At 42.1% G+C, this 12,641-nt stretch overlaps 1 protein-coding gene across 1 annotated transcript in view; it reads left to right on the plus strand.

The window, feature by feature from the left end:
• Positions 1 to 2,103: 2,103 nt before the first annotated feature.
• The window catches only part of LOC106582849 (E3 ubiquitin-protein ligase PDZRN3-B), a 129,093-nt gene continuing 118,555 nt past the window's right edge, over positions 2,104 to 12,641 (plus strand). The window contains exons 1-3 of the mRNA XM_014166373.1: positions 2,104 to 2,933; positions 6,216 to 6,302; positions 8,479 to 8,586. Of these exons, the coding sequence (XP_014021848.1) occupies positions 2,220 to 2,933; positions 6,216 to 6,302; positions 8,479 to 8,586 (909 nt within the window). The 5' untranslated portion in view covers positions 2,104 to 2,219. The remainder of the gene's footprint in view (positions 2,934 to 6,215; positions 6,303 to 8,478; positions 8,587 to 12,641) is intronic.

Genomic DNA, 12,641 nt, shown 5'->3' on the forward strand with positions numbered 1-12,641 from the left:
GTTTGTCTTTATTTTTACTATTTTCTACATTGTGGAATAATAGTGAAGATATCAGAACTATGAAATAACACATGGAATCATGTAGTAACCAAAACTTTTTTTAAACAAATTAAAATATATTTCAAATTTGAGATTCTTCAAAGTAGTCACCCTTTGCCTTGATGACAGCTTTGCACACTCTTAGCATTCTCTCAACCAGCTTCATGAGGTAGTCACCTGGAATGCATTTCAATTAACAGTTGTGCCTTGTTAAAAGTTCATTTTTGGAATTTCTTTCCTTCTTAATGTGTTTGAGCCAATCAATTGTGTTGTGACAAGGTATACAGAAGACAGCCCTATTTGGTAAAAGACCAAGTCCATATTATGGCAAGAACAGCTCAAATAAGCAAAGAGAAACGACAGTCCATCATTACCTTAAGACATGAAGGTCAGTTAATCCAGAAAATGTTGTAAAAATCATCAAGCGCTATGATGAAACTGCCTCTCATGAGGAACGCCACAAGAAAGCAAGACCCAGAGTTACCTCTGCTGCAGAGGATAAGTTAATTCGAGTTACCAGCCTCAGAAATTGCAGCCCAAATAAATGCTTCACAGAGTTCAAGTAACAGACACATCTCAACATCAACTGTTCAGAGGAGACTACGTGAATCAGGCCTTCATGGTGAAATTGCTGCAAAGAAACCACTACTAAAGGACCCGAATAAGAAGAAGAGACTTGCTTGGGCCAAGGAACACGAGCAATGGATATTAGACTGGTGGAAATCTGTCCTTTGGTCTGATTAGTCCAAATGTAAAGATTTTTGGTTCCAACCGCCGTATCTTTGTGAGACACAGAGTAGGTGAATGGATGGTCTCTGCATGTGTGGTTCCCACCGTGAAGCATGGAGGAGGTTTGATGGTGTGGGAGTGCTTTCCCGGTGACACTGTCAGTGATTTAATTAGAATTCAAGGCACACATAACTAGCATGGCTACCACAGCATTCTGCTGCGATACGCCATCCCGTATGCGCTTATTGGGACAATCATTTGCTGATTGAGAGAATGCCAAGAGTGTGCAAAGCTGTCATCAAGGCAAAGGGTGGCTACTTTGAAGAAACTAAAATAGATTTTGATTTGTTTAACAGTTTTTTGGTTACTACATGATTCCATATGTGTTATTTCCTAGTTTTGATGTCTTTCTTCACTATAATTCTACAATGTAGAAAATAGTCAAAATAAAGAATACCCTTGAATGAGTAATTGTGTCCAAACATTTGACTGGTACTGTAGGTACAGGTAAGCATTTTCCGAGTTGCCTTTTTTTTTCACCCACATTTTTACAAGTATGGACTGATGGTGACTTAATGTTGTTGCTAGCAAATCCTGTGACCCGTTATCAAAACTCAACAGAGTACCACAGTAAGAGTCATAATACCCATAAAACCTAGCGGTGAAACAGGGAAATGGTTCCAATCGTTTTTCCACCATTCATTTTTCCAATAGGGGATTTTAGAAACACATCAAATAAGGGCTGTGTTTCATATAGGCTTACCCTGGCGTGACATTTTGATAACCATTTAAATCTCTCTAGGATAAGGTGACTTTTAGCAATATATTCACCTGTATTTACCCCCCAAAAATGGAATGCTAATTAGTAGTCAGGTAACACATATAGCCATAGCTCTTTCTAATAATGTCACACAGACACTAACATGGTTTGACAAAATGAGAAGTCATCCTCAGATCACCATCCCTTCCTCCTACACACATTGTTACAAAGTACAGTATCTGTTTGTGGCATTTGCAAATACAATATAGATAAATTCGTAATCTAAAACAATGATTCTAGGATCCACAATTAATTGGAGTCTGTTGCATAGCATTTTCACGTAGTAAGTAGAACTACTACTATCTACAATCTGCCTACACTTGTAGCCAGCCTACCTGTCTTTGTAACTTGTAAATCACATTGAAAAAAATGAGTAAATAATGCCCTCTTCGATTGATGAATTATCATAGCAATCTTCTGATGATTGCCTTGCACTCAGGTGCGCGGCTCTTATGGCAGTTACGGTAGAGAATTCCTCCACTTTTTTTTTTTCCTGAGGAAGTCTCGGTCAATTAGTTTAGACAGTAAGGAGAGCTTGAAGTCAGTACTCCTCCAATGAGAAGCTAAAACACCCACTACTCTTGCTTCGATTTGTGGGAATCCCGGCGGAATTTTGGATTTATTTAAAAACATGGGATTTGAGTTGGATCGGTTTAAAGGGGCTGTGGACCCAGATTTTAAATGCAATTTGTGTAATAAAGTTCTTGAAGACCCGCTCACTACTCCGTGTGGTCACGTCTTCTGCGCTGGCTGTGTGCTGCCTTGGGTTGTCCAGCAAAGCAGTTGCCCCGTCAAATGTCAAAGGATCTCCACGAAAGAGCTGAACCACGTTCTCCCTCTGAAAAACCTGATTATGAAGCTGGACATAAAGTGTGACAACCATGCCAGAGGCTGTGAAAAAGTGGTGAAGCTGCAACATCTGGCAGAGCACGCCGAGATGTGCGATTACTCGCCGGCAAAATGCAGGAATAAAGGATGCAACGAGGTGTTCAATCTGAAGGACATGGATGCACATATGCGCGAATCGTGTGATTGCAGACCGGTCGGGATATGCGAAAATGGATGTGGATTGATGCTCACCCACAAAGAGCAAAAACTAGACACCCATTGCTGTTTGAAAGCCCTGAAAGCACATAATAGTGCATTGCACGTGAAGGTGGTCAGCTTGGACAAAGAGTTCAAGAAGCAATCTTTGAAATCGAGTAAAAGAGAGAAATCTCTTCTTGCTCAACTCTCTGCTGTGCATAATGAGCTACAAATGACAGCACTGAAGTATCAGAAGAAATTCACTGAATACAGTGCAAGGATCGACTCGCTGACTAAGACCCTTGCTCCCCCGTGCAAGGTAAATTCGTTTCAAATTACAGAATTTGTGGCTATGGAATTTAATGCTGATAGTTACTTAGTGATTGTCGAGGGTTCTATTGTGTGCTACTTTGTGTCTCTTCTGTGTGCGTACTGTCATTCTTTTCACATCTGGTCTTCGAGCGCTACTTTGTTGCATGTTCCGTTACTTATCAGAGGTTTGTGTTATTAACCAATGGAAAACTTTAGAGGTCCGATTGTCTGCAAGCCCTTGACCAGACAGACTTTGAGTCTCCTGTGGTCAAACACGCTTTTATTAGTCTACTACTTAAATGGCGTTTAATGTGATTTCCAACGACGAAGTAATTGTAGGGGCCAAGTAATGGTCAGAAGTGTTTCTTCTCCTCAGCTTGCCATACGTGTATGTCTGTCAGCTGCATTTCCAGCCAGCTGGCAGTCTGGGGGAGGGGCAAATATTTACTATTGTTCTGTACACATGACTCAGGTCACAATTACCTCCTCAAGGATCCGCCAACCTCTTCAGGGTTGTTAGGGACTGTCTGTCTGAAGATGTTGGAAGAGACTGTGCTATTGTAATAACAACATCATACAAATGATTAAAACAAATGTGCCTAGTTTTTGCCATGTTCTATAGCCAACTCAACACACTGGATAGAAATGGATATAGGCCTCTCTTCTGGTCAGCTAGGGAGTGGTTGAAGTGTTTATGATGTTGTGTAAGTCCACATTAACCCATAGTGGAAGAGCAGGCGAGGTACAGTAGTACAAGGCTACAAGCATTCTGAATGTAAGGTAACAGAGAGACATCTTTTGACCCTTACCTAGTGTTGTTGTGTTTTTCTCCCCTTGTTTTTGAACTGAAAATGTGTTCTGCACCCCACAACCACACATTTACAAGATACCAATGATCAGTTATTATAACTAACAATATTTGTTTCAGCCTGGTAAGAGGAAACACTTTCAACGGAGATTCAGGTTACTTATTTAGTTCTATGTATTCAACCCTCTGAGATGACTGCGCTGTACAAACTCAGTGAAAGGGGACGCGTAAAGAAAGTTGTGCTCCTCCTTGACGCTCTAATCCCTGGAAACGTCTCCAAAGGTATCGTTTCTCATGTTATCCATGAAAGAAAAAGAGGGAAGCCAGAAAAAAAAAAAATCTGAATGTGGATGATGTATTTTTTTTTTTTTTTGAAGGATTTTTCTCTTCAGATTTTTCCTTCAGATTCAGTCAGAGCGCTATGAACAGGATTGTTTGGCAGAGGACTTCAGTGCACATGTGGCAGTATCAAACGGAAAGACAAGTGGAATTAACTGTTGGAGGCGGGCAATTTGGTGACTGTCGCTGCATTGCAAATCTTAAGCGAGCCTCTGTTTCTTCTTGGGCTAGTTCAGGTCACGTGTTATCGGATCCTGTGAAATGTAGGACTTATTTCAGATTCAAGGTGACATATTTGGTCCACAAGCTACTGCCAAATATCAGTGGAGACAGTGACTGGTAGCCGCCTTTGACTGCTGGGTTTGGGGCACGGAATCTCAGAGACTTTTTGTTTTAAGCACAGTGAAAAATGGCATAGCCCAGCTTTCCAGTATTGCTATACGCTTGGTTTCTGATGTACAGAATTTAATAGAATAAGTAGACTGCCTAAGAATGACTGGGTTGGATATGGGAATGTTGTCTTTCACCTTGGTCCTGTCGTAAATAAGGCTACATATTGTAGGTTAGATGACTGAGAAGCAAGATCAGCACTGTCTGCGATGATTGCTGTCTGTGGGATTCAGTACCTTTCTGGCATGACATGCTTACCCAACTGGTTTTAGAAGTCCTCAGTCCTCCTTACACATTGTCTTGGTTACTCAGTTCTGACAGATCTAGGCTATCCTTACAACATCTAAAAGGTAGGGACAAGGCTGAGTACATAAGACTAACTTCTTAACCTATACTTTTTTCCTATTCATATTGTTCATATTCCCAGATATTAGATGTGTTCAATTCCATGTTGAGTGACACAGAATCAAAATGTTCACTTAACAATATGTCAAACAAAAACCCTTGATTTGCAAAGTTAATCAAACCATACAAATCTATTGTGTTATTGACTGTACGTTTGTTTATCCCATGTGTGACTCTGTGTTGTTGTTTTTGTCTCACTGCTTTGCTTTATCTTGGCCAGGTGGCAGTTGTATTTGAACTTGTTCTCAACTGGCCTACCTGGTTTAAATAAAGGTGAAAAAAACAAAAACACTAACCAACTACTTTTAACAATTTCCAAAAACACATGTAGTTCAAGAACAGCGCAGATGCAAACTTTGGTAACAGAATGAAAGTGTGCGCTGTTTGTGACCTCATTCTGTTACCAAACATTGCATCTGCGCTGTTCTTGAACTACGTGTTTTTAGAAAATGTTGAGTCAGTGTTACTGTGGAATTGCCCATATGCCGTTATCCATTTAGTAAATGGCCAATAATTGTCTTTTCAATGTGGAACTCTGTTCACATGCATCTACACAACTTGGTCCAGCAGCAGTGCACATTCTTCCATGGCGGACATATAAGCTAGTACTCTGTACCCTATCCTGTAGCGTATATGGTAGCCAGACTCAGTCATGACACTGTACATACCGTTAATATTTGCTTTTATATTTAGTCCCTGTATGCTATGACATACTCCATACTGGGATGACAGCTGACATGATGTTCCCAGCCCCCCCCCCGACTGCCCTCCTAAAGAGGTGGAGCGCTGACTGCACTGGTTTCCCAGCGTTCCACTTGTCATCCCTTCATTGACCGAGAAGTCTACTGCTGTATTAATATAAAAGAGCAAATGTCTTCTGGAGCGAGAGAAGGAGCAAGCGAAGGAAAATAGCATGAACCCTTACTTGAATCAGTCACTTAACAGCTCTTTCTCAGAGCTGTTGTAGATCCACACCAGTGATGTACTAAAATGTGAGAACAGGTGAATCTTTACCCTCTGCTACTAGCCATGTTGGTTATTGTGATACTTTCTTACATATCAATTTTCTGTGTATGGAGTAGTCTGGGATTTTACCATTTTTACCTCAGGCTATTTCTATACCTAAAATACTCCACTGACTTCTAAGTCAATTTCCTAGATTTTTTTTCTGTCCTTTCTACTTTGTCGTTCAGAGTTATTTTTGTGTCGTTTTGAAGTGAAAATAAGCGCCAGTTCTCCATCGCTCAGGGAGGGGGTGTCATTGAACAAAATCAATCATTTTATGTTATTCGGTGACATTTGTGGGTTGCTAATGACTACCTGTCTTCTGCCTGTGTCTGTCCACAGGGTGGGGAGACCAAAAACGTCACAGCCATCCTTCATCGGGAGGGCGGTTCTCTGGGCTTCAACATCGTGGGAGGAAGACCATGTGCGGTAAGTTACAAGTGGAATCTATGCGGTTACTGTTTTATCTCGTTGATGGTCTGGCAAATGTCGTATGGGAAGTCCGGGATGGAGGCACATACTTGAACCACAATGAATTATAATTGAGTGTTTTACCCCTTTACTGACATGGACATAGCTTAGACAGTAATACACAGTGCACGTTTCTCTCTTGAGCCTATGCGGATGGACCGCATCAATCAAGTTTTTATTGTGTTAGTATATTGGTTGGGTTTAGCGGATTTGGTTTTTCAGATCAAAACTATAATTACTTTATATGAGTGTTAAATGAAGGATTATGACTGTGCCTCCATTTTTTATTTTTTTTTGTCTTTAATTGAGGGGACTGTGATGACATGGTAAGCACAGACCAGCTGTGAAATGGTCCTCTGCCCTGGGCTGATAACCCTTTATGACTTCTGTATTTGCTGTCTCACAGACAAGCATTAATGATTCCATGGAGTCCTCTGATAAGTGTCAGTGTTGAAAATATCGCTGCTGACTTGGGATCCGAGCGCATATTCACAAAGATTCTTAGAGTAGGAGTGCTGATATAGGATCAGTTTTGCCTTTTTCTAGATGATAATGAATTGAATAATATGAACAGGAGGGACCTGATCCAAGATCGGCACTCCTACTCTGAGATACTTTCAAAATTCAGGAACTGGGTCTCCCATACATGGAGCATCTCTCTCTCTGTCTCTCTGTCTCTGTCTCTCTCTGTCTCTCTGTGTGTGTGTGTGCAAAACTGGTCCCGTTGAAATGGTGTTCGCAGTATCTGTTTCACTGGGAAGGATGTGTGCCAAAGGGTTCCACCCAGGGTTGTTTTTCTGGGTTTCAGTACAAAAGCTGTAGTGACACACTTTGCCGTTGCGACTTGGATTATTACAGAAAGACTATTTTACAGGAGGAAACTATTAAAAAAAAAACGACCAAACGTCCGAAGCAGATTTATTTTCATGGTCTTGTTGATTTGTAACTTTTCTCGTTCCCTTGACAGAACCACACATCAAGCTCAACCCAAAGAGAGTCCAGAGGATACAGTCAACTTGCTCGCGGTGCTTTTAAGGCTCCGGATGAATTCATAAAGAGGTCACCAAATCCTCCACGAGAAACGATTGATTCAAACGGAAATAACATAAGAGGCTTTGCAGCTTTTGACACATGGCATTTTCATCCTTGACTGGGGCTGATACGATGGGGAGGCCAGGATGGGTTGGGCGCCAGGATAACTATGATTAAGGGCTGGCCTTTGTAGAAAATAGAGGGTCTAAATTGCTGGGGATTCATGGCAAAGCATCAGGCCTCTCACACTGCCCTGTTGTGACATTCCCTTGGCACTCCGGGCCATTTTTTGGGGGGGGCATCGTGTTGGTTTCACAGTAAACACTGTGCTGTGATGAGCTCGGAAAAAAAGAGGAAGCGGACCTGAAATAATTAATTACAGCATTCACAGCTTGATTTCTGAGGTTTCTTTAAGTATTCCATAAAAAGTTAGCACAGTATCGCACGACTTGGCAGAGGTGCGGGTTGGATTGATGTGGTTTTAAGAGGAGCTGAGATGGATGTTGGCAGTGGTTTTGTTAAGCCAATCATAGCTTTTACAACTCAGGGGTCACAGCCTCACCGATGGACGCAGAGTGTACCCATCCAACACATCCATTCAACATTTAGCCCCTCTAAGGGGATGGGTCGCAGTCGCACTCTCCAGCCCTGGGAAACATGTCAACTGGCAGGCCATTTTGGCACTGGGGCTGTGTGGAGCACAATATTAAGCCCTGTGTAATGTGCACCTGCAACCCACTAGTGAGTCACTGCGGGCTGTTGATCCATGCAGTTAATCGCTGGGTTAATCCAGGCTGCGTTGATGACTGCAGTTGTGTTCACGTGACTGCAGGGTGTCTCTGGCCCTGATTGGTGAGAATGGGTAATGGGAAAAACATTTAGAATTGTCTGCATATTATCCTCAGGACTTTTGGAAGTAGGTTAGGCAGTTTCAGCAAGAGACTTGTTTAATATTTTAAAGATATCATTTTTTTCTGAAGAATTTGAAGTCAATTATCATGTATTTTAGTTTCATAATTTTTTTATGTAGTCATCTTCAATGGTTACAATTATTTCTTATCCAATTTGATCAATGTGTAATCTGAGATAGTTTCTCCCACAGGACGACCATGATGGCCCTTCGAATGAAGGGATCTTTGTATCGAAGATTGTTGAGAACGGACCAGCAGACAAGGAGGGAGGCCTTCAGATCCACGACAGAATAATGGAGGTATGTGACCTGTACCGTTTCATGTGAAGGCCAATTCAGTATGCAGCCCTTAAACCATATCTGGAGCCTTGGTATTCACATGCATACGTTGTACTGTTAGCACCAGAGAACCAGATACTGTACAACACCCTAGCCCACAACAGTAACCACTTCAAGCAGCAGTAACAAGTGGCTGAAATCCTGCTGTTCATTCAGATTCGTCATAAGCTCCCTTGACAATAGACAGATTGAGCCACCAAAACCGACAGCAATATACTTGGCGCCTAGTGACTTAAGACCGCTGGGGCCTCCAAGTGGCCTAGTCGCCTGGTCTGTAAGGAGAGATTAGTTCACATGCCGTGTGGATGTGTGTCAGTGTGACTTACTGGGAGAAGGGCTGTGTGAGGGGGATACCAGGGGGAATCGGTGTACTGGGTTATATGAGAGGACACCTCTATATAGGATCCTGTTATGCTCAGTTAATAGCCATTCATCTTGAATCAAGTTAAAAGAATGCACATTTTGCTTAAAGGTGCAATATGCAGAAATCACTCCGCCATTTCCTGGTTGCTAAAATTCATATAGTAATTTCAGTTTATGTGACAAAACAAGCAATTGCGTCCAATGTGTCATCATCGTACCATCTAAACCGCTGTGAAATATATTTTCAATTGCCAAAAATATTGTATTTTCAGCTGTTTAAGCTGGTGTACAAATCCGAAAGGAAAAGATGCAAAAATGTATCTTAAGACCTGGAAGCAAAAAAATGGCGCACATAGAACAGATGTACCGTTTATTAGATTTGCTTTCAATGTTAATTTGGTTAGGTCATCCAAAAAGTGACATATTGCAAGCTTTAAAGACGACATTGGACCCACATTGGTGTTTTTGTCCCTGTATTGTCTTTGACTTAGTGGGGGAGAAGTCACAGAGAGGAAGGTGGAGAACATTAAGAGAATGAGAACATTGAGGGTGGAACTAGGGACCCTATTCAGTGACGCTTTCTCAAGATGAGTGGGGTGACTAAACAAAACAGAACCAAATAAAAAACATAGTTGCTGAATCCCTGTGATGCTTTTCATTTGATAGGGGGATCTAATATCAGAGGTGGGTTTAAGTTTCTCAGCAGCCATCTTTGTTACAGCTAAGCCGTAAAAATGACCTTGTCATATACGGATTGTTCCCTGGTTGAAGAGAGATGTGTAATTGAGTCAGTTCAGTTGTGTTTCCTACCTGGGGTGATGGAGGTCTCAGTGGGACCTAGTGATTCATTGAGGGGGGAAATGAATTCCAAGAACCCACCGGCAGTTCCGTGTACTGTACTCCCAACCCTGTGTGGCTAAACCAACAGTAGCCTCATCCTGCTATGTGGGGCGCCGTGCACAGCTGGAGCGTGCATTTTTAAACCCGCACCACCGGAACCCTTCCAGCACTGCCTCGTCTCTTCCCACATATCTTCTGTTTCTTTCTTAAGTGCTGCTCAAACGACTCCTACTTTTCTCTACTTTGAGGTTGGACGCACAACGATGCAGTTTAAAACGGCTGTTTGTGGATGTGGCACATTTTTATTAAGTTCCTGGCGTATTGTTATGTAGGCTACGTGAAAGTTGAAGACTGTATTCGTCCAAATCCACATCATTTATATTTTTTGTGGATCACAGTCCTAGCTTAATGGTTGTATTATGCCCCTTTTTTTTTGTTGCTCAGATTCTCTATAAAGGACCGCGTGACCTGACAGCAAACAGGACATGGGTGTCACACATCATGCTTTAATATTCTGATTTCATTGTCCCTATCCCCTTTATAGTTGGGCCTACACAGGTGTGTGAGATGCAACAACTTCAGTGTTTACTCATCACCCCAAACCCACTTCTATTGCCTTTGAAAATCCAAGCTCTTTTATTTGTTTATGAACGCCATATGAAAGTAAAATCCCATCATGTGGATCACCACTCATTTCGTGCGTCACAAAAAAGCTCCAGTGCCTTGGCCAGCTGCGGTGATCAGCTGGCGTAAATGGAGACATTTACATAACATGCGGAACTAAGACATAATGACAAGTTCAACTGAGGAGGCAAAAGCACTGGGGTCACTTCTTTCATACATACTGACTAGTGATGGGGGGGGGGGGTCGATACAGTTAATTATCGGGATGTTATTTTTGATGTACCTTTTTTGGCAATATCACAATGATGTTTTTGCGCTCGTTGGCTGTCCCTGCTTGTTCTCTGTCTTCTTTTTAAACACTGAGCCAATTTATTTTCCGCACTTTTTTTTATTTCCATGACTGATCAAAACTAGTTCTCATGTCTCTCTCTTGTCCCTCTGCGGCAGACATGCGGTGAGCAAACACATTTGGAACGTCGAATCGCAATAAAATCACAGTATCGAATCACGATCCATATAGAATCGCAATACATATCGTATCGGCACCGAAGTATCATGATAATACCGTATCGCGAGGGCCCTGGCCATTCCCAGCCCTACTACAAACACACATAGTGTGGTGTTCTGTCTTCCTCTTGCGAAGGTGTTGGTTCCAATAAGTACACATGGATGTAACATGTCCATGATGATCCAGGATTGTTCCTCCTTAACAGACTCTTAGTGGAGGAGTGTGATCATGGCTGATGTCCCTCCTCTGCACCACTGCTAACACTTCAGCCTGGGATGAATCCGCTCATGAATGCCTCCTTGTTCGGCACAGACATTTTCTTATAACTTGGAGCAGTGTTTGCTTTTGCTCAGTCTCCACGAGCTGAAATTGTAATACATAGGTTTGATTCAATTAAACTCATGGGGCTGGGTATAGGACGAAGAGTAATGTACCTACTCGAAAGGGGACTTAGTTTAGCTAATGTTTTCACTTTCGCTTTGAAATGAGAGAGCTGTGTTGAAGGAAGAAATAGCATTCGAGCATGTTTTTCTTTTTGTTGTTGTTGTTGGGATAGCTAGGCAACTGTAAAAAAAGGATATTATCTATCTGCCTGCACATTTCATCTAGCCCCAGTCTCTCAGGCGTTGATAAGTTCTTCACATTGACAGACCACACATGTGCTGTGTGTGTATGACACCACACTGACGCAAACAATGTTAGTGCCAATAAAAATGGAGCAAAAATGTGTGCTTTGCTGTTTTTGTCTCCAGGAAATGGCGCTGGATATTTACTCACGCCTCACATGTTACGCTGAATCGTAGCATCTTTGTTTGAACGACTAAACCAATGTCACAATCCTAAAATGACTGCCTGATCTCTCAGGATCGAGTTGTTGTTTTTGTAGGCATCCAAGTGCAAGAACGGGAAGAGAACGAGGACACCGAGCCTGAGACTACAGTTGTAAATGTCACCTTGTAAATCCTCTGCAAACACTCAGGTCATGGAGGGCGAACAACAACGACATGTACTTTAAAATAAACTAACATTGAGGAGATGCCAGTTCCAGTCTTGGAGGACATGTTATTGCCGGCAGAAATGTGTCCAACTTTAAAGTTAAACTCAGCGATATGACGTTGCCACGAGCAGCACCGGAGATATCGAGATGAGCGAGATGCAACACTTCGCTCTCACACAGTCACACACGGTATCTGCTCATGTGCACGGGTTCGCTTCACGCTGCTACAGCGTGGTAGCCAGGGCACTAAAACAGCTGAGAAGTTGAGCCTCGCCCTTCAACGCTCTTAGTTGTTGCGGAAGTTGACCCACTATGCTGTTTACTTTCTGCAACAAAAATGAGATTTTTCTTCTTCAGACATTAGGTAGTTTATTGTTGTTAGAAGAGCGACTTCACAGTTTGGCTCCACAGACGTGCATTGACTAGCCACCCTGAATAGAACCGAAATAGCATGCAATTTGTTTCAACACAACATAAACATACCGAGCGTAACATATGACAATATTAATTCACCGGCAATGACTTGTGGTTTTTCTAATCTGCTTGGAAGTGCATGGGGAGGACTGTGGTGGGAAAATGGCTCAGTTTACAACCACATCAGTACTGCAGTAACACTATTTTGACAATGATAATATTATATTTACCTCTTGACTCAATCAACCTCATTGCATTTGACTTAGCCTC

Source organism: Salmo salar, chromosome ssa22 (assembly GCF_905237065.1).
Source record: "Salmo salar chromosome ssa22, Ssal_v3.1, whole genome shotgun sequence".
Classification (NCBI taxonomy): domain Eukaryota; kingdom Metazoa; phylum Chordata; class Actinopteri; order Salmoniformes; family Salmonidae; genus Salmo; species Salmo salar.